Source organism: Rhinopithecus roxellana, chromosome 8 (assembly GCF_007565055.1).
Source record: "Rhinopithecus roxellana isolate Shanxi Qingling chromosome 8, ASM756505v1, whole genome shotgun sequence".
Lineage (NCBI taxonomy): Eukaryota > Metazoa > Chordata > Mammalia > Primates > Cercopithecidae > Rhinopithecus > Rhinopithecus roxellana.
This window is the reverse complement of record NC_044556.1, coordinates 121,150,100-121,173,581: the sequence shown is the minus strand read 5'-3', so window position 1 is coordinate 121,173,581 and position 23,482 is coordinate 121,150,100. Positions and strand designations below refer to the sequence as shown.

At 38.9% G+C, this 23,482-nt stretch overlaps 1 protein-coding gene across 1 annotated transcript; it reads right to left on the bottom strand.

Annotated features, from left to right (window-relative positions):
- Nucleotides 1-427: 427 nt before the first annotated feature.
- On the bottom strand, nt 428-23,482 carry LOC104668548 (putative dimethylaniline monooxygenase [N-oxide-forming] 6). Its single transcript, XM_010371307.2, has 8 exons — nt 23,351-23,482; nt 18,286-18,474; nt 15,436-15,598; nt 14,216-14,358; nt 12,446-12,519; nt 9,836-10,197; nt 7,573-7,639; nt 428-770 (listed from the first exon to the last, which is right to left on the bottom strand). The coding sequence occupies exons 1-8, from the start codon at nt 23,480-23,482 to the stop codon at nt 428-430; spliced, it is 1,473 nt and encodes a 490-aa protein (XP_010369609.2).

Here is a 23,482-nt window from a genome sequence, read left to right as displayed (position 1 = left end):
GTTGTCTTGGTATAAACTTAACTCTCTATGTTGATTTAATGTCAAGAACTTCAGTTAATGTGAAAAATACATTTGGTTGATATACTATAATGGACAAAATAAAATGCCTTTACATTTTATTAAACTTTGTTCAGCCTGAAAATCCGTGCTCAGGCATATTCAACTTCCTGTCTTAAGCATCCCCAAATTTGCCAATTCAGCATGTGAAAAGCCTTTTAGAGAACAGATTCCCAACAGAGAGAGAGGCTGAGTATTTTCCATTTTACTTATACTTTAATTCAAATAGGCCAAGACTGATTTTCATAACTTCAGGAAAGGAGAGAGGAACTATGTTGTGATTGTGTGTGTGTGTGTGTGTGTGTGTGTGTGTGTGTTGTATTGTGTGATTACACTTCTACTCAACTTTGAGACCTCAAAGACTTTCTCATTAATAAAATGTAAGTGTAGCAGCCAGAAGGAGTAATGGGAATGAAAGCATTTTAAGCAAATTGTAAAAGGGGTAGGGTCGCTGAGCTTCACTGACAACTCTTGTCCTGGTTGGCTTCACTGTCCGGTTCCATTGGGTCAGGATGGCATTTCTGGCCCCATCCCACTTCCCTGGTCCCATCAGTCGAAACTGATATGGGCTGCAAGGGCCAAAGTACACCTCCAGGGCCAGGCGGGGATCTGTCAGGAAGAGCCATGGTATGTTAGGCTTGGCCCCTATGAAAGAGCCCAGCTCATCCATATATGTGATGTAATCTGTCTGCAAAGTCTGGCTCTGGCCAAACCTGAAGAAAGAAGAGAACATACTGCAATAAGTGTTACAGTTGCAAATAAGAGCATTAATTTCTTATGTTTTCTTTCAGAAAAATAATATTTTAAATGGCAATTCCATTTATGCCCCCCTTTTCTACAAAATTGAATTTATTGCTTTTTCTTTGGCTAAGTGAGCTGCTTTTCTCCTCCTTCCTAATCTCTGAGTTTGATGTAATGTTGGATTTTTGCCTTTGGCCATGTGGCGTGGAGTAAACTGACCCTCTGGTTTAAGGAGACCAATTAACTTAGTTTACTCATTAACACATTATTCTTTATAATACATTGCTTAGAATCTGCCCCAATGTTAGACTTTCAGATTAGTTTGTTTAAAAGTGGGATCATGGATGGTTTTAATACTTCTATAATCTAATAATATAAATTGTTTCATACTAAAGAAAACAAAAAATATTTTACTGCAAAATATATACTTCCTTGAAAGATTTTGAGATGGCCATTCAGAGGGCCTGCAGACGGAAATAGCCCTGAAAAGCTGCCTTTGTGAAGGAGATTTTTATCTGTGGAGAAAAGAAAGGGAAGTAAACGGAAGATGGAAACTAGGTTTCTCGGAGGCCTCCCTTGCCCACTCTAGGAAATATTAACTCACAGGAGAGAGAGACTGAGAGCCAGGCACCGCTGAATGTCTGACAGAGAAACTTTCATCACAGGCTACTGACTCTGAGAGCCGCTCTCTGTGAGATTTCATCTGCAGAACAGGACAGCCTTTGTTTGACATGCTTTCCTCCCTTCAGTCTCCTATATCCTGTGATGCTACCTCTGAAATCACCTTTAAAAAAATTATGACTGTGAAAAAAAAATGTAATCACTCCATCTTTCTTCTAATCTCCAAGCTTCCGTTATTCATTCCTGAGCATAGGCCAAGCTAACTATGGGAGAAATTTAGTTTATAGTTTAACTTTGAAACAAAGATGGTAACAGCCCTTTCCCGAAACAAAACCCCTCCTTGCTTGGGGGTCAGACTGCTTTTGTAGAACTAACAAATTAGCCACAAGGTAAGAAATTAGGGCTCAGGAGTCATGCAGTCAGAAGTCTCCAATTGCTCATGTGGATAACATCACCATTGTAAAACCCAAGATTGGTGCTCAAGATATTTTTCAGACCCTGCATTCTGATGGGCCAGCTGGCACTACCCAGACTGGTAAACTGGTTCATCTTGTCATGTGGTCTCCTCCCAGGAAGACCAGAAGACAAGCTTTGACTCCCTATGGTTTCATCCCTGATCCAACCAATCAACATTCCCCATTCCCTAGCCCCCAGACTACCAAACTATCCTTAAATAAACCTAGCCTCTGAATTTTCATGGAGGCTGATTTGAGTAGTAATAAACTCCTGTCCTTCTGTTTAGCTGGCCAGATCCCAAAAGAGGGTTCTTGGACCTCTCACAAGAAGGAATTCAGGGCCAGTCCGTAAAGTGAAAGCAAGTTTATTAAGAAAGTAAAGAAATAAAAGAATGGCTACTTCATAGGCAGAGCAGTGGCGTGGGCTGCTCAACTGAGTATGTTTACAGTTACTTCTTGATTACATTTTAAACAAGGGGTGGATTATTCATGAGTTTTCCAGGAAAGAAATGGGCAGTTCCCAGAATTGAGGGTTCCTCCACATTTTAGACTAGATAGGGTAACTTCCTGATATCGCCATGGCATTTGTAAACTGTCATGGTGCTGGTGGGAGTGTCTTCTAGTATGCTAATTCATTAGAATCAGCATATAATAAGTAGTGAGGATGACCACAGGTCACTTTTTTCATCATCTTGGTTTTGGTGGGTTTTGGCCAGCTTCATTACTGAATCATGTTTTATCAGCAAGGTCTTTGTGACCTGAATCTTGTGCTGCCCTCCTATCTCGTCTTGTGACTAAGAATGCCTAACCTCCTGGGAATGCAGCCTAGGGGTCTCAGCCTCATTTTACCCAGCCCCTATTCAAGATGGAGTCACTCTGGTTCAAATGCCTCTGACAGCTGTGTGTTTATTAAACTCTCTCTATTGGAAAAACCTGCTGTTCTCAGTGCATCAGCTTTTCTGGGCAGTGAGCAAGATGAATCTGTTGGGTGATTATACCTCCCCCAAAGCACAGAGAAACTTGGTCCGGGCTGCTGTTCTTTGGACTCATTAATTTCCTCTGAAAAATCATTTACTTTTACACTTCCATCTCCCCTATCCCCAGTGAAGAGAATATTTAAACATGAACGAACTGGCCCTCCTTTGAGTTCATGTTTTCTAAGGCTCTTATGCACACATGTGCACATAATAAATCTGTTATGTTTTTCTCTTGTTAACCTGTCTTTTGTTATAGGGGTGTTGGCCATTTCCTTTTATGACAGAAAAGAGATCACCCCTTTCTGTCTCTATAGTTCTTTTGGTTGGAACGTGGCCTAATTTGCTTTTTGAAACTCTGAAGAGCAGCTTATCATTTAAGCAATAAGAACATTTTAACCTGTTTCCTCATCTTTATTCCTACTGGGCTCTAAAGGAAGGGGTATCAAGCTGCATGAATTGTTAGCACATAAAAGTGCCCAACTCTGAGAGGTGTTCTGTGAACTGGATGAAGTTGAGCAGAGGAGGTTTTGTTGAATCTGAGGATTCCATTTCTTTTCTTCTCTAGGCCCTGAGTGGGTGACTACATTGTGGCATTCAATGTGAGAGAAGAAAAATAGCTCAGAGTAGTCTGCACTATGTGGGGTATGCAAAATTTATCAAGCTCAGATAGCCAGGCATATGGGACTTGTCATGTTGCCCTCTACCAATGCCTGGGGGCAATTGTTAAAAAGCATTTTGATTCCTGACTAGCTGTCTCACCCATCATCTTCATGTTCCTGGAATTTGTGATACAAAGAACAGTGTATAGCCAATCAATAGCTTATATAATTTTAATGTAAGTTCTTGGTAAACAACTTAGAAGTTGACTCTTGTTTTTCCTTTAAAAACCTACTTGTAACTGCTGCTAACGGAGTGTATATTCAGGGCAATTTGACTCTGTGCTCCTGGGTTGCAGTCCTCAAATTTGGCCCAAATCAATTCTTTTTATATTACATTTGTCTCCGTGTTTTCCTTTAGGTTGACATATCAACGCCATGTTAAATGTTTGAAAAAGTAAAGAAACTTCCTATATTCAGTTGACTTTGGAAGAACTCAGGGGTTAGGGGCATTGAGTCCTCTTGCAGTCAAAAATCCATGTGTAACTTTTGACTCCCCAAATGCTTAACTCTTATTAACCTACTGTTGACTGGAAGCCTTACCAATAACACAAACAGTTGATTAACACATATTTTATATATCATATGTATTAAATGCTATTCTTACAATAAAGTAAGCTGGAGAAAAGAAAATGTTATTAAGAAAATTATGAGGAAGAAAAAATATGTTTACTATTCATTAAGTGGAAGTGGCTTATAAACATCTTCATCCTCATCATCTTTATGTTGAGTAGGCTGAGGAGGAGGAGGAGGAGGAGGAGAAACAGAAGGGGTTGGTCTTGCTGTTTTAGGGGTGGCAGAAGTGGAAGAGATGAAGGAGGTAGAATTGGGGGCAAGAGAGGCAGGCACTTTGATGTAATTATGGAAATACATTATAATTTCCGTCTGACTTTTGCTTTTTTATTTCTATAAAGATTTTCTATATAGTAGTAATCCTTCCTCTATCATTTGCTTTAGTTTCAGTGCCTGTATCATAGAAGGGTCTATGTTATAAAAGAAGTCAAAAGCAGTCTTGAATAACTGGAACCCGTCTGCCAGATTATCTAATGTCAATTTATTTCTGGCATGGCTTTTTCTATGTCTTCTTTCTCATATGGCACTGCTTTGGAAGCACTCATCTCCATCAAGTCATCTTTTAGTTCCTCTAGTGTGGAATTAAAAGTGTCTATTAGTGGTGTCTATTAGCTCTTGAATTTCTCCATGATCCATATCTTGAAGCCCTTCACCCTCGCCTTTTTATTTTGCCATATCCACAATCTTTTTCAAGATTGGCTCTGTTGTAAATCCTCTGAAGTCATATATAACATCTGGACATAGTTTTCTCCAGGATAAATATGTTGTTTTAGGATTGATGGCTTTCATGGCTTTTTCTATAACAATTAGGACATCTTCGATGGTATAATCCTTCCAGACTTTCATGATGTTCTCTCTATTGGGGTTATCTTCCACAGCATTGACAATCTTTTCCATAGAGTACGGTATGTGATGAGCCTTAAAGATCCGTATGACTCCCTGATATAAAGGCTGAATTAGAATGTTGTGTTTGGGGGAAATTAGACCACTTAGATGCCTTCGATGTTGAACGCATGGGGTTCTGGGTGGTCAGGGGCATTGTCTATATCAAAAAAACTTTAAAAGGCAGTCTCTTATTGGCAAGGACTTTCTGACTTCAGGGACAAAGCATTGACGGAGCTAATCCAGAAAAAGGGTCTTGTATAACCAAAAGAGAGGAAACTGAGATTCATCTTCTGCCTTCAAGGCTTGAGGGGGTAGCTTCATAGATAGGGGCTGTCCTGATCATAAATCTGACTGCATTTGCAGTAAACAGTAGTTAGCTTATTAGTTTCCTTCCTAATCCTGGTGCACACTTCTCTTCCTTATTAATAAATGGCCTTTGTGGCTTGCTTTTTTTTTTTTTTTTTCCAGAATAGGGCACTTTTGTCTGCATTAAAAATCTGTTCAGGCAGATATCCTTCTTCCTCAATGATTTTCATAATGGCATCTGGGAATTCATCTCCTCCTTCTTGGTTGGTAGCAAGCATGTCTCCTGTTATCTTGGCATTTTTTAAGCCAAAGCTCTTTCTGATATAATCAAATCATCCTTTGCTGGCATTAAATTTTCTAGCTTTAGATCCTTCACCTTCCTTTTGCTTTGTCATATAATGACTTCACTTTTTCTCAAATTATATTAGAATCTATATGTATACTTTCTTTTTTTTTTTTTTTTTTTTTTTTTTTGAGACGGAGTCCCGCTCTGTCCACCAGGCTGGAGTGCAGTGGCGCGATCTCAGCTCACTGCAAGCTCCGCCTCCTGGGTTCACGCCATTCTCCTGCCTCAGCCTCCCGGGTAGCTGGGACTACAGGCGCCTGCCACCGCGCCCGGCTAATCTTTTGTATTTTTAGTAGAGACGGGGTTTCACCGTGGTCTCGATCTCCTGACCTTGTGATCTGCCCGCCTCGGCCTCCCAAAGTGCCGGGATTACAGGCGTGAGCCACCGCGCCCGGCCATGTATACTTTCTTATAGCAATCCTGAACCCACATAAAAAGCTGCATTTTCAATACAAAATAAAAATATATTTTACAAAAAGTGCAAGATGTCATGACTGCTGGCATAGCTGCACTAGATTCATTTATCTTGAAATGGTGGGTAACTATAGCTGCAGAACTCTATAGTATATATTAAGCAACTCAATTTTTTTCTTGTAATGTCATAACTTTTGTCTGCTTCTTGGGAGCACTTCCAACATCATTAATGATACTTCATATGGAGCCCACGGTGTTATTAAAGGCTTAAGGTATTGCACTAAACGTGGTAAAAATATGTGAGAACCTTGAGAGATCACTTTTTACTGTGATGCAGAATTTACTGGAGATATGAGCTGCTCAGGTGAAAATGATTAATGTCACACAGCATTTTAAGTAGATACTCAAAACACTTGAGCTCACTGCAATACCAACAGGAGGTGGCTACAAAATTATTATACTAGTACATCATGTACTACTATTAATTTTATGCAATTATGACAATATTGCATCTTTGTTTACATTTCTCTTGGCTATGAATGGTGCCATGTATAGTCTGTTAGAGTTTGTATGCATTAAGTTTTGATAAATTTTAATTTTTTAATAATAGATTTGTGTATATTTCATGGTAGTAAATGATAAAATAGATTAGTATCTACATATATTTTATACATGGCATCTTTTTCTTAATTTATTCAATATTTCTAGGCTACACAATTCATCTTTGAGTTTTTTAAATTGCTGCAAATCTCCAAATAATTGCAAATTTTTTTTTTGAGATGGAGTCTCACTCTGTCATCTAGACTAGAGTGCAGTGGTGCGATCTCGGCTCACTGCAACCTCCACCTCCCTGATTCAAGTAATTCCCCTACCTCAGCCTCCTGAGTAGCTGGGATTACAGACGCACGCCACCGTGCCCAGCTAATTTTTTTTGTATTTTTAGTAGAGACAGGGTTTTACCATGTTGGCCAGACTGGTCTCGAACTCCTGACCTCAGGTAATCCGCCCGCCTCAGCCTCCCAAAGTGTTGGGATTACAGGTGTGAGCCACCGTGCCCAGCCTGCAATATGTTAATTGAAAAAAATTCATGTATAAGTGGACCTATATAATTCAAACCTGTGTTGTTCAAAGGTCAACTGTAGTCATTTATAGAGTCATTTCTTAACCTCATCACTATTGACATTTTGAGCCACATAATTATTTGTTTTGGTGGACTGTGCTCTGCATTGTTGGATGGTTAGCAGAATCCTTGTTATCTACCCATAAGATGCTGGTAGCATGCCCTCTCCACTCACAATGACCAAAAGTGTCTCCAGATTTTGCCATATGTGCCCTGGAGGGCAAAATTATCACTGATAGAAAACCTCTATTCTTGAGTTATACAAAAGAAGTGTAATGACTGTTTACTATCTAAATATTGTTTGATTATTGCAAGTGTTCAAAAAATGTAAACTAATGACAATATTTAGAGCATATTAATGTTTTCCTGCATATAAAGGCACATTTTAGGACTTGCTCTATTAGCAAGTAAAATTGCTTACCACTTGAGTTTTTTCCCCATTTTCTCCTCAATGTCATCCATCATTTCATTCATAGTTGGCAGGGTGCGTGAGTTTAGAAATGAAGAGAAAAATATTGAAAAACACAAAGACATCAGGAATGCATAATGACATATGATGGAAATCATTTGGTTTTTATAAACTGTATTCCTGAAAATTTTTGTATCAAGAGAAGCTGTCTTTGATATCTTTAGCAAAATACCAGTTCACAGAAACAAAGACCTGAAAAGTTAATGGACCTTCTTTGGGAATGGCAAAGCTGGCCTGTAGTGAGATAGTGACAGCAGAGATAGTCGTAGCTTCAAATCACTCAGTCTCTTATTTCTGTAACATTATGGAGGACCTAATCCTCAACATATGTGCTCAGTATACTTCATGCATATAATAGCTTAATAATTTCTTCCTATCTTTTTTTTCTATATCTTCTTCCTAAAACTTCTCTGAAGAAAGAATCTCGTAAAACAGTTCCCTTTAAGGTTTCTGGCATTTTAAAATGAGATAATGGAAGAAAGCATAGGATTTTAAACATCTTCTGCAGCTATTTAAAGTGTTTTAAGGGGCAGTAGACACTTTTTAGCTTTTTGCAAATTTCACTACATCAATGCAACTTCTTTTAACTGATAATGGTAGCTTATTTGCCTTTGTAACAATGGATGAAAGTTGCTCTAAAATTTGCAATGCATGAACACTTCCCAGTCATTGTTAGGGTCTTATGTCAGCCTGGTAATACCCTATGATTGATATTGGCTGGACACCCTGCTAGAAAGTACGAGGCCAGATTTTTGTTCTGCTTCATTTGTTGTTGTGTCCTAATGCCAGGTTAGAGTCTAACACATAGCAGGTGTTCAGTAAATATTTGTGGAATAAATAAATGATATTTGCTTCATGAAAATTTCCTAGGTTTATGAACTGTATCCAGTCTTCTCATAATACCTCAGGCTCTTGGCATTGTTGTGCCTTTCAAAGGAAAAAGGCAATGGAAGTATTTTGCAGGGAGCACCTTTACAAAATATTTAATGATGCGGTTTATTTAAATAATGATATTTCATGGTATATGTGAAATAGAAATTTATCTACAAAAATTTTAGATAATATATATATATTCCATGATTGTAAGGTTTTACTAATTACCAATAGTGTAAGTTTTTATAGATTAGTTATGTTAGGTAAGTTACACCTATATTGGTCAATATTTTGGAGAATACTTGAGTAAAAGAACATATTTAGTAATAATGATAATAATAGTATGACTGGAGTAAATTAAATCAATATATTTGAGACATTGCCTTTCTCCATGTAATCCTCATATTCTTGATTTCCTCACATAAGCCTACTTGTAGTCCCTGGGGACCATGAGGTCTAGAGTAGACGGAGGGAAGAAGAAGATTGTCACAAGAATCAGAGTGGCCTGACTTTGTTATTCTGACAGTAGTTGACACCAGTGAGGTTTCTGGCATACCTCCAACACTCACCAGGGCCCTTCCAACCTTCATAATGTAGCCTGACATTGCAGTTATCCTCTGCTAGTTTTTTCTTGCTTAAAATCTTGCAAAGTCCTTCTAAATCCCTATGAGAACTTTAAGCTCTTTAACATGACTTACAAACCTGTATTTCTTGCCACTCCCTGCCTCTGCTTTATATTCCCTTCCCACCAAAATGTTTCTGGGTCCTTACACATTTCATGCTTTTCCTCACCTTTGTGACTTCCTGCATGCTGTTTGCTCTGTGTGAAATAGCTCACTGTCGGCCGGGCGCGGTGGCTCAAGCCTGTAATCCCAGCACTTTGGGAGGCCGAGACGGGAGGATCACGAGGTCAGGAGATCAAGACCATCCTGGCTAACATGGTGAAACCCCGTCTCTACTAAAAAATACAAAAAACCAGCCGGGCGAGGTGGCGGGCGCCTGTAGTCCCAGCTCCTCGGGAGGCTGAGGCAGGAGAATGGCGTAAACCCGGGAGGCGGAGCTTGCAGTGAGCCGAGATCCGGCCACTGCACTCCAGCCCGGGCGACAGAGCAAAACTCCATCTCAAAAAAAAAAAAAAAAAAAAGAGCTCACTGTTCAACTCCCCTCGCTAGAACCCCCCCAAATTTCCCCTATTATGGCATCCCCCACACCCCATTTTAAGCTCTGAGAGGTCAAGGAACATGATTGTCTTGTTCTCTTTGTATCCCTAGCACAGTGCTTTGCATATAGCACGTGTTCAATAAATGTTCATTGATAAAATGAATGAAAGACAGAATGGCCCACCTACTTGCAAATACTTTAGCAGCCCAGCGGGCTTGCAGGTCTGCTGTGGGGATGGCAGCTCCAAGGGACTGAACCAAGCCAATCACAGCCAAGGTTGGCTTCTCCATTAGTGGGGGAAAGATGCCTTTAAACAAGGTGACCTCATTGTTTCTGCTTTTCATGATAGTCTCATCAAGGAAGGGGTAGGAATAATCATAGCCTGTTGCAAAGATGACAGAGTTGATAGCCTCAAACACGGTCCCATCCTCAAACACAGCTGAGGTTTCCGTGAACTCCTTCACACTGGGCTTGATGGACACAATGCCACACAGGATGTGGGATGGGAGCTCATCATTGAACACAGGCTCTTTTCTCAGGGAACTACAGAAATGAGAGGCAAACATCCTTGCTGTAAATAGCTAATTTCCAAGACATACCTGCAACAGCCGGTAACATTGAAATGACATCGAGCAGTTAAATATCAGCATGAGTGCTATTGAACTCTCTTCTCTCATGGCAATTCCTTTCCTAAATGAGAATAAAACTAATTTACAGACATAATAAAGTGGTTAAGAATGCCAACTCTGTAAGCAAATGGCCCAGGTTCATAACCTAGCTCCATCTCTTACTAGTTGTTACTTTTCTGTATGTTTCTTTATGTGTAAAATTGGGGATGGTGATGGAATCTTCCTCATAGGTTGTTGTGAAAATTAAATGACCAATTATCCTTAAAGTACTTAAAACAGTTCCTGGTAATTGCAAGCACTGTTGTTATAAGTGCACTATTAACATAACTTTAAAGTCTTGCTTACATGGGGAAGTCAAACTTGCAGTGGTGGGAAGTTTTATTGCCATGTTTGGTTTTTTTTCATCAGCTGTGTCCACAAAAAAGTATAACAACGTTGATATTGCATTTTAGTTGCCAAAATTCTAGGAATAATATTTTTCAGGACAATATATTTCATTTTGATTTAAGTTTCCTTTGAGATTCTGGAATTTCCTGCAAGTATCTCAGACACAAACTTTGTAAATCCTGAAATGCGTCTCTACTTCCATATCATTTTCTGTCTATCTAATCCTGCAACCTCTTCTTTTACCTTACAAGGTAGCAAAACATAGATTGCAATGAAACCTGTTTTTTCTCCCCCATTCCCCCTCCAGAAACTTTGGGTAATTGGAACCCTTTCCAAAAGGAAGCTTAGTTTTTAGAATGAATGCATCTCCAAAACTATGTTTTAATTGTCAAAATGGAAAGGCCAAAATATAATTTATAGATACTCTTACAAGATAAAAAAATCTTAACCAGCTCAAGCTATGGGACTTATATTGAACATAATTTTTAAAAACTTTTATTTTAGGTTTGGGGGTCCATGGTTTGTTATATAAGTAAACTGTGTGTCACAGGGGTTTGGTGTACAGATAATTTCGTTGCCTGGGTAATAAGCATAGTACCTGATAAGTATTTTTTCTAATCCTCTCCCTCCTGCCACCCTCTACCCTCAAGGAGGCCCCAGTGTTAAATGCACAAAATCAACATTTTTTTAGGGTTATAGCAGTCTGCACGACTTGGTAGTATAAGTTGCTTTGGATTGACAGTTTAGCTCCTAAATCTGGCATTTGCTCTTTTGATGTGCAGTTCCTCCTTTTTCTTAACCTTTCTCTAAACACAATGAAACTTTTGGCTAGCATGGACCAGGAGATAAAATTTCTCAGTTCTTTCTTTTCTTATCAACTTAAATATTCTTTTTTTCTATTGATACGCTGGTTCTTCTACCTGGAGTGACCTTCCTAATTAGTAAGTGTTGGGCCCTGTCTCTATAAAGAAGTAAATAAATGAATTGACTAATCTTATGGGCCATGTTAGTTCTGTGACTCTCCATTGCTTTATGTGTTCCATACCTCCTGATGGTCCTGCAAAAATGTCAACATTTCGGGGTGGAAGAAGTGTGCACTTTTGTTTTGAGACGTCCTACTTGCTGAGACATGTTGATTAACACTGTTTTGTTATTTGCTCCTTTGAAGCACATTAAGAAATTTGAAACTAAGAAGAACCAATTTTTTTAAAGCTTTATCATTTACAAAGCAATTCTTGTATTTTTATATTATTGAATACCACAACCATCTTGAGAAGCAGGTATTATTATTGATATCCCCTTTCATCCATAAGCATGGACAAGATATTCTTCCAAAAATCCAATTTAAGTTTGTTCAGTCCTCAAAGTTCTATGTGTTAGCTTGTAGCTATCACAAAAGAAGCATGCATGGCAGGGTGATTTATCTGCCAGCATCATCTCCATTTCAGGTTTTTCTATACCCTTTCTGTACTGGACTAATTTCAATAAGGTTTCCAAGCCATATATGGTCTCTGGGTATATCTTGTCACCTGTGAAACCTTTAGTTTAATGTTACTAGGCTCAATGAGACAACAAAAGTTCTAGAGAGAATAAATTCACTTAAATGAGTGTCCCCCCTTTTTTGAAAAAAATATTCTATTTTTAAGTACCCATTTAAAGGCATCAGGCCATAGTTCTCATGCTTAAACCATGTGTTCATCTTCTGGACATATAACCAGTCAGAGACGAATGAAGGAAGGACATTCTGGAGAAAGGATGCAAAGCGGGTAACATACACCATATCCCAAGGATAGCCATCATCCCAGACCCGACTCATGACCCAGGAACCACTTCTGGTACTGATAATGACCTGGTGGGGAAAGGCAACACAGATTTCAGTATCACTTTGTAAGAAATAAACACAACACAACACACTTCTTTGGGCACTTCCATGCATTTTCCTCAATATCCAAGTAGGAACACTTTTAAAAGGTGGGTCTAAATAAATTGATTAGCAGCCATAAAAAAGAATGAGTTCATGTCCTTTGCAGACACATGGATGAAGCTATAAAAACCATCATCCTCAGCAAATTAACAGGGGAACAGAAAACCAAACACCGCATGTTCTCACTCATAAGTGGGAGTTGAACAATGAGAACACATAGACACAGGGAGGGGAACAACACACACGGGGACCTGTCGGGGGAGTGGGGGGCATATGCATACCTATGCATGTTCTGTATGTGTATCCCAGAACTTAAAAAAAAAATTTAAAGTCTAAAATTTAAACTAGTAGAGACAGGACTCTCTCACCACTCCTGAGGGCTGGTGTGTAGATGTTGAAAGGATTAGAACCATACCTCAAGGAACAATAGGGCTCTGTGTTCAACTGTGATGGTTTAATCTTCACATACTCATAGACTAAGATGGCAAGTCTGGTAGGGACCAGATGATCCAGTGAGCCCCAGAGGTTGTGGCTGGTGATAGTGCGCTAGGTGGAGGAAAAATGTAGCTAAATCTCTAGCTGAAATTAGGCTGATGAGATGTCAAGGATTTAATTCTGTTCTCTGTCCCTGGTTGTCTTTTCCAGTTCTCCCTACACCCATACCCCAAGGACTTTTCCTGAGCAACCCAAACCATGGCAACCGCCTCAGCCCTGAGATGAGTCTGGCTGCTTATCTATTTTACCATCTTTGCAAAATAGACTTTAACTTTGTGATAACTGAAGGGAATTTTTAGTTAAAAAAATTTAGGTTTTATTTACATCTATTTAAGAATTTATTTATTGAGAACCTATTTTCTTAAATATATGTTGTTTCTTTAGGGTCTATCAGTGATACATGATTCAGCTTGGAGTCCTCTGGGAAGTCTTCCTTGACCTTATCCAGGCTAAGTTAGATTCTCTTTTCCCTGTGTTGCTATTGCCACACCTAATTCTACTGGAAGACTCACTACCTCCTTTGGTAATAGTCTGTGTGTACCTGTGAACCTCATCTCCATCCATTGACTCTTCCTTGAAGTCAGGAACTAGTTTAACGTATTTATGCATTTATTTTTAGTTTTTCATAGTTCTGACACATAGTAAGCATAGTAAGTGCCCAATATTTGCTAAGCACCTGCTGTTGATTGAATTTATGTTAGTAAATACCAAATCATGCATATCTTTCAGAACTTCAGGGTGGTAAACAGAGTGCTTTTTGCATGATAGGTTATAATTAATACTGTTAAATAAATAAAGATTAAGTCTGACCAGGAACTAGTCTGTTTGGAGGTGATCAGAATATAAAATGAAAACAAGAAATACACACATACACACTCACCTATCCATACACACACTTATGCACTTATCTTTGGATTCAATGGATTATACTTCCTTACTAGCATTGGGCCACATTACGTGGCTTCACATGGAGGATGTCTCAAGTCCTTCTTGATTTAAAGGACCACATACAAAAAGTGGATCTCTTGTGATGTGACATGTAAGTACCATCCTTAGTGCCTTGGCTGCTGACTTAGTAGCACAGCCCTACCTTAGGTTTATTTCCCAAAACCTTTATGTCATGTACCTGTGTAGCCAGACGGCTGAGCTCAACAGCAATGTCAGATCCCGAATTCTCCAGACCGATCACGAGGACCCTCTTCCCCTTGAAGGCTTCTGGATTCTTATAATCCCGGCTATGGAGGTAGTTGCCTCGAAACCGGTCCAGGCCTAAGTGGAACATGGTGAGTGGTTTGAACTGATTTTCAGAAATTATGAAGATGTTTTCTTTGTGTCTTTTTAAACCTATTATCGGTTTTAATTAAAAAATTCCCCAGTTGAAGTGTATCCAGTTAGCATTTTTTGACATTAAGCCCCCGAAAACTTACTTTTAGTGTCTTAAAAAATCTTAAGGCATGAGAATGTATTTTTCGATAATAATAATGGTTAATATTTACTGAGTAAACTCTGTGGGCTAGATCCTCTGCTAAATGCTTTACATGTTTTAGCCATTTGATCTTGATAACATCCCTGCATGGTAGGCTATTGTCCCTATTTTAAAAGATGAGGAAATTGAGACAAGTTAAGTGGTAAGGAACTAGTGGAATAATAAGTTGAACCCAGGTGTTCTGATCCCATGCTCATAAACATTAAATATACTGCCTGTTAACATTAAGAATTTTAATCTTATTTTCCTTCTGAACCTTTACTCTTTAATTTGACTTGGCCTACGGACATCATACCTAGTCATGGGAACTCTAATATCTTTGAGTAGACTGTGTTCCTGTGGCATGGAAGGAAGGCTCCATCTATGTTGTATTTATTTCAGGTTTGCCAGTTTTGGATGGTAATGAAGTGTGCTGCTATACACACACCCATGCGTGTACCCACACGCAAATCACTGAGATTTCTAAAGTTTATTTGCAAATTGTGGATGAAGATGAAATTAGAAACTTAGGAGTCTCCTATAAATAACATAAGCCATTTGGCAGTTGGATTCCTTTTTTTGAATGTAAATGTGGTCGGAGATCCCATGTGCTGTCAGAACTTATATTTCAGTTACTGTCTGTAAAATAGGAACTTGTGTTTGTCTGATCTCTGGCTTGCAGGTCCTTGATTTTTTAATATAAGGACTTGTGAAGCTATTTATTACTATATCTATCCTATCATTAAACTTAATTTTTTTTTCTTTTGAAATCTTTGGGACTTTAAGAATAATCATTATGTAATATCTATAGAAATACATGTTTCTAACTCTTGAGGTTTGCATATAAAGTCCCCAGATTATTATATATTTTTCAAACTTACCAGGAAAGGAATCAGTTGGCAGATTGGGGTATACATGATGTCCTGAACAAATCATTACAGCATCAAAAATAGTAGATTCCTGTTTCCCATCCTTTTCAGTAACAACAACCCATTGGCCCGTGACTAAGAAGCTGGTACATTTCTTTATACTGGAAACCAGGGTCTTAAAGAAATCCAGAAAATTTATTTTTCTATTTACAATTCTGTATGTGAAAATTTTTTTCCTTCTTGCCCTGTTTCTGTGGAAGAAATAATTGTTATGAGCTCTCTTGGTCATTCAGAGATGTATAGAAAGATATTAAAATTGGAGTCACAGTGAATCTTCAGTGAGTATTTGAATCTCATGAGAAAAATTACTCACTGGAGTACATTTACTTTTTGACATCAAGTTAGTAGATTTAGGGGTAAATCACACCGAATATTTTTGTGAATGATGTCATCTAACAAATCTGTGTTGTTTTCTTATGGCTACTCTCTACTGACATGGCTTCCTCCTTTTCTGACCTCATCTTCCATCTACTCAATAAATATGGGACTATCTCAAGGTTTGATCGTTGGCATCTCTTTTGCTCTACATAAATACTCTACCTTAGAAATATTAGCAACTTTCATGGTATGAATATACAAATACATCTATCTTTGGTCTCTCTTCTATCCAGTTTAGCTTGACCTTTCCATCTGGAGGGCCACCTAATACTTCCTCATATGTAGCAGGTTTTGATTGACCTACTTAAATTTCCTTTGAAACTGGCTTCTGACTTTATTTCTTTGAATGATGACATGAACCTCCCAGTCACTTATGCTTCAAATCCACGACTTGTTTTCCTTGTTATTTCTCCATCCTTGCCTTACGTTTAACAATAATTTCTCTCCCAATCTCACGCTTTCTTTCCATGATTGCTAACACTGCCTTCATTCAAGTCCTTATCACTCCCTTGCATGGACTACGGCAAAAACTCTAACTAGCCTGTCTTCAGTCTCCCGTTTCCTACAAGCCATCCTTTGTCCTGGTTGTCAGATTAATCTTTCTAAAGGACCATATTATTTCATGTCTCCTGCTCAATTTCTGTTACTTCACAGCCTCTTAAACTTATTCTACATTTCGAATGTGATTACTATTAAGTCCATGCAATTTTGTTCCAATTTACTCTTTTGGTTTTATTTTCTGTTATTCCCACAGACTTTTCTGGAACATATGCTGCAAATTGCTTCCCTAATGTCCATTCTCCCTTCATTCTTACTAACAGAACCCTGATTTTGTTTGGAGGGACAACATACCCAGCAAAGGGATGCATTTTCCAGGTTCCTGTGCAACTAGGGTGGCCTGTGAGATATAAGCAGACAATGTTGGACAGCTTTTTCAGGAGAATTTGTAAAAGGGGAGCTGATTCAGGTGGGAGAACATCCCTTTGCCCTTCATTCTTTCCTTTTTTTTTTTTTTTTTTTTTTTTGGCCTAGAAGGCAGATGTGATGGCTCCAGCTTCAGCAACTGTTTTGGACCACAAGGCAAACCTCATGATGTCGGCCTCATGCTAAGAAGGGTGAAGCTGAATCTTTGATGACTTTGGTGCCATCATAGAAGCTCTGGGTGTCCCTTCTTTGGACTTATTTTACATGGTTGCAAAATAATCCTCTGTTTTTTCAAAATCACAGTATTTACACACTAGTTTACTGATATATGTAGCCATATCTCATCTTACCAGATATATCTCCCTCCTAGCCAACTTGGTTTGCCCACTGTTCTCCAAATGAGCAGGGCATTTTCTCACCTCTCTAATTGTACTCATGCCACTCATTTATCTAAAACACCTGCTAAATACAACTAAATTTTACCTCCTGTAGAAAATACCTTCCCCCAAAGTGTTGCCTCTTGCTTCATGATCTCCATAGCATTGTTTTATTTATAAACAAATCATATATAGCTTTAAAAAGTTTTCTCTTTGATTGAAATTGTTACTGGAATCTTATTACTTACTCTTTTATATATTTATTTTGAAATAACTTCGTGAGAGCTGAGTCTTAGACCTCCTTTTCTTTTACATATAGCACATAGCACAATCCTAGCACACAGTAGGAACTTCATTAATGGTTGTTGATATTAATACCGTGATGGAAGCAAATGAATGTAATGAATGAATGGAATAAAATGACTATTGGAAAATTTTATTTTTACTATACATTTGGGGCTACTCCAGGTAAAATAATGATGTAAATATCACCACAATTCATAATTCTGCTGATTGTTTTTCCCACTATATGCATGTGTTCTGCATTTAACAGCAGTTAATTGAGGTTAAGAGTTCCAAACATACAGACAGAAATGCTTAGTAAAGAGTCCCAAACAAATGTAAAACATTATTCTCACAGAAACAATGCTGAAATCTCAAGTCTTTTTAATAAAAAAACTTATGAACCGAGTGGGTAAAAATGGGGGCAATGACTATATTTCCCATTTAAGTTGTTAACCTTTTCATAACGTAATGGGAGAATTCCTACCAAATGCTGTGGTTTTTTGAACCACAACTCGTTGGCATTGAACTGACAAAATTCCTAATATATACTAAAGAATTCTGGATTATTTCCAAAACATCAGAGCATGAGGGTGGAAAGTGGACAATGACGGGATAGCTGCCTCCATTTTCTAAGGTAGTCTGAAAGCTCTCAGGGAGTAGTGGACTAATAAGTCTAGTAGAAAAAAAAATCAGTGCGTGAATGCTTTATAATCAGAGCCAGTCTTTGATTACTGAGGTGCCTAAACATTTGGCTCCAAGTTTTATAATAGTTTGCTGTCTCCTTTGCTCTAACCCACACATATATTAATTTCAACAGTACAAGTTATGAGGCCCCTACCTCAAACTGTATGTATCTTAAAAGATCCTTCTTTTGAGCAAATGTCTTTATATATTCCTGGAGCTTGCTGTGGTGCATGTAGTTTGGGTAATCATCCGGGTAAGGGAAGTCTGGAAAGCACATCATTTCTTTGGAAGAGTTCGTGAATACAGACTGGTAAATGCTGGCTCTGCCTTCTTCTGTGTGGTCCTAGGGAGAATAAGAAAGCTTAAAGAGAAAGCCAAGAATTGTCTTCCCTTCAGCGAACACAGTGGTTCAATTCTTGGTTGACTAAAAAACCCTTTTAATATTTAAAAGCACAAACAAAAATTAAAAGCTCTCAGTAAGACATGGAATGGAAAGCTCTTTACGTAGCACCTGGCACAGAACTGGAGATCTTTCCACGTGAATCCTCTTACTGTAATTACCCTCAGTGTTAGCTCTGTCTTTATAGTCACTTAGTGGTTTTTGCTTTCTCCTGTGCCACCACTGGTTCTGACCTTATACTCAGGTTAAAACAAACAAACAAACAAACAAACAAAAAACAAAAAACAAAACAGTTTAGAGGAGGCTTTGAGTTCCAGCCTATTTATTTGCTATTGGAGTTTAGCAAACTCTTCACTGGCAGCAACCCGATATTGAAGTGGTTTCCCAACTTTGGCATAATCTGAATCACCTGGAGGGCTCCTTAGACCATAGATTCTTGAGCCCTATTCTTAGAATTTCAGATTCAATCTGTCTCGGGTATTGTCTGAGGTGGTTTGCATTTCTAACAAGTTCCTGGTGATGCTGATGCAGCTGGTTTAGGAACCACACTTTGACAACCACTGCTCTGTTGTAAATGAACCCTGTTCTTTGGCTCATCAGTTCCTGGCCTTCACTCCTCACCAAAGAAACACAGGAAACCAGAGCCCTTAGAACATGTGTTAGATCTTGGCACTTCATTGTAAAGCCTCTGTGTAATTGAAAAGTGGCTTATCTTTTAGAAGCAGTCAAAGGCTAAATTGAAAATAAACATTTCCTCTCAGCCGTGAGGGTAGGGTAAAAGTGCACACAATGTGCTGCCTTGAACATACATTTCAGAGCTGGCAGCTTCTGCTTCCAAGGTCCCGAAGGGACTCTTGTGCAATGGGGGAAAGAGATGGAATGTCACGTTGCTGATGGATTCAAGATGTGTATCTCCCTCTCACACCAGATGACCTCTGGAAGAGGGAGACAAAAAGTGCTGGAAAGGGTTGAGAGGATTGTGTCCCAGTGGGGAAGTAGGCGGCTGCCCGAAGCCTCAGTATTTTTTCTGAAGTTGAAAACCTAATCTTCCTCTGTTCATGGTTGCTGTATTTCTCATAAACATGGAAGCACAGAAATTTAAACTTTTAAAAATGTTTGTGGAGGTCAGAAAAAGTGTGAAGGCTCATGCCCAGCAGTTTGGCAGGCTGAGTGCTTCCCTTTCACCCACAACTAGTGCCTTTTACTGATGGTTGTGAGAAGGAGGAGAGGTTGGAAGGAGGTTTTTTTCAGCTGCCCATTGAAAGGAGGCAGGGCTGAACTGTGGGATGGAGCCTGGTTGAAGAATATGAGACTCTGTTCTGGGAAACAGATGCTAAGGCCTTGGAATATTTCCATCTTGAAATATTTTTATGCCTCTTGACCCCAGGCAATTATAACACGAGGAGAGAAGAGTTCGTACACTACAGCTCCTTGGAATTTTTCCTAAAACACTGTTCTCCAAACAAACACAAAAAAGCAAATGTATTATGTAACAAGTCAGTTGCTCCAAGGAGCAGGCATTTTTATTATTTCAATATGAGGTGTGGTTTGAGCCAGTAAGGAGGAAATTCAACTTAGACTCTGCCTCTAGCTGAGGGAGCTTGCCCTAGAACCAGAGATCTAAGCAGCTGTGGGCACCATCTGTCTTAGATGATAACTGTGTTCATCTCTCATCTTTCCCACGAGAACATAAGTAACTTGAGGGCAAAGCAGAGGTTAATTTCAGAATGTTGTACATGCATCTGAGCAGTCTACCTTGATCTTCTTTCCTATTCCAGCTCTGCTTATGAGTCCCACATCTCCTTGTCTAAATATGCCCTTGAAATATGCTCAAAAGTTGCCTTCAACTTTCTCATGCCTTTCCTTACCTTCCCTCTCAGCTACTGCCAAATCATCTTTAGCTTTACTGAGCTCCCATTATCCTTACTGCCCTAATTATATAGTCACTTATAGTTATTCTAATACTTGTTTTCTCACTGCTTTTACAGTGCTGACTGGTCTCTTATCTGCAGCTATGCTTAACATAGTACCCTACACATAATGTACTCATTACGTATTAATCAAATGAATATATGAATAAATGAGTGGGGAAAAGTTCAAATAGTCCTGGTTACAGCTTTTGCAATCAAAATGCTACTAACTTATTGTTAAGCATTTTTTTTTTTTTTGAAATGGTGTCTTTCTTTGTTGCCCAGGCTGGAGTGCAGTGGCATGATCTCAGCTCACTGCAACTTCTGCCTCCTGGGTTCGAGATTCTCCTGCCTCAGCCTCCTGAGTAGCTGGGATTACAGGCACCCACCACCACACCTGGCTAATTTTTGTGTTTTTAGTAGAGATGGGGTTTTTTCGTGTTGGCCAGGCTGGAACTCCTGACCTCAGGTGATCCACCCGCTTCAGCCTCCCAAAGTGCTGGGATAATGGGCGTGAGTCTCCGCACCTGGCTGTTAAGCAGCTTGTTATTACAGCAGTAATAAAATCTTTTGAGGACATGAGGCCCTATTTAGGAGTGGATGAAACTGAAAACACACTCACATTCAGCCTGCTAGTATGTAAATCCCATTTGGTTTTCATTTCTCAGAAAAAGCAAATAGTGAAAAGTTCAGAATTATCAGGTTTCTGTCTGCTAGAACACCTTCTAAAAAAGGCTTGCAAGATACAGTCTTATGTAACATGTTAAAAAAAATTCCTCTCTGATTATATATTGTGCCAAGCAACTTTTCTAAGAAAAGAAGGAAGGGTTGGGGTGTGTGGAGGGGGCTAAAGTTTTCAGTATTTGTATGGGTCCATCTCCTCACCAGGCCTTTGAGTAGAAGATTGCTTACAGACACGACCTTATGGAAAAGAGGAATTTCCTCTTGTGGATAACTCAGAATCCAACTTTGCATCTTATTGATAACTCAGAATCCAACTTTGTATGTTATTGATCTTTGTATCATATTATTGCTTCCTTAAATAAACTTTCTGATCTGGCTATATTGGCTAACTCATGGATCCCTCTCTGCACACACCATGTTCATCGCCTTTTTTGTGCCTCCTGATTGTTAGTCTCTGTTACCTGGTGCTGGCACACAGTCAATGCCTACATAGGTCTATGGAGTGCCATTCTCAGACTCTGTTGGGAAATGCACTCTCTACGAGTTGTGTCACAGGGTGTCCTCTATTTTGCTTGTCTGGGGTTATCCTTCAAGGCTAAGTGTAATCCCTGTGGGAGGTTTACTTTGACCTACTAAGATTTCCGTAGTCCACCCTCTTCTAAAAGCTCGAGGTACTTGTCCATCGAATTGATGGTGACAAGGTCTATCTTGTTATCATGATTATGCAATCTCTTATTTAAAAGTCTTAGGGCCAGATATATTTTGGAATGTGTACATTTTTGGACTTCGCTCCATAACACTCCTAGACAGATCTGGGGCAGCAATCTGTCAAATGCAATAAACTTTCTGCTGTACAACAGAAAGTGAGCCTTAGCCTCATGTTGATCCAATTCACGTTTTTTAATCTTATGATTTCAGAAGAGATTCTGCTATCAAATGAGTTTTTGCCCATTTTCTATCAAAGGATTGTGGAATTATATTATGGTTTGCTTAATCAAATGAAATGGAACCATTTACAAAGAGTGATTATATTCCATATTTATCATTCCAGTACTTAGCACAAACTAGCAGAATAGATGCTCAAGCATAATTTAATTGTTACTAGGGAGATGGTAGAAAGCCATTTTATGATTTAGTCTAAGCTGTCCACATTTCCCTGAGCAAATGTAAATAAGGAAAATTAAATTCTTGAAAAATATTAACTCTTGATTATCCCCTACTGGGAAATAAAAATTAATGACCTTATATCTCATGGAGTGCTTTAAGGGTTACAAAACCAAATTTTTTTAAAAAAAAGCTTGGAGAAGAATAAAGATGTGTTTTAAGTTAGCACTGATATACTCTATTGGAGGAGGCTATTGGTGCAGGCAGGGCAATAACTGAGACCAGGACAGGAAGTAGTTACAAGACGAATGATGTGAATATAATGTTTTCAAGCCAAATATGTATCATCAACAACTGATTACAATGACTGGGAAATTCAGGACAGAAGAACTAGAAGTTTCTCCAAACTTGGCTTTGAAATTTAAAAAAAAAATGTGTTTACAAGGACTGTTTCCTAATTATATTATTTCTACGGTGAGTCCAAATGGCAAAGACCATAATTTTTCTCTTTGGATTTGGAGCTGATAGACTATTCAACAACTGCACACACATCACACACAATCATCATCTATTATAATTTCTATCTGCCCAATAGACATAAGTTAATTATAGAATCATATCCTCTGCATTTGACAAATGAGCATTTGAGGTCCAGGGAAACAAAAGCAACTGGCCTGAAATCTATCTGCCTAGAAAACCTACAAGTTGAAATTAGAACTCAGGACTTCTGACCTCAGGATCTCAGTCCAGGTTTGTTTGCCTCTTTTCCAACCATGTTCCTGGCATTTAAGAGCAATAAAGAATAGAATCGTTTCAGTTACCTGGGAAGGCCATGGTACATTTTTGACTAATTACTAACATTAGTGCCCTTTACAGCTTGGAGATCTGGACTTCACCATGCAGGTGATGATGTTTAATGAGCTGAAGATGTCCTTTTCAGAACAAATTTTGCTGGTGTGAAATAGTTTTTAGGGCATTAGTATGATGGGAGAGGTAAGATTTTACTTTCCAGATCCGGAGCTTTTGTGACCTGCCTCCTAAATCTGAATTAGAACTGACCAGATGTGGTTTGCACTGGAACCCATCTCCTTTCACTGGTGTTACAATGATGTGCCACTCACCGAGAATTTCCACAGGCCTCCAACATCGTTGCTCCTTTCAAAGCAAGTGGGCTCCAGCCCCTCCTCCAGACAGCACCATATGGCAGCCAAGCCACTGACTCCAGCTCCGATGATGCCAACCCTCTTGCTCAT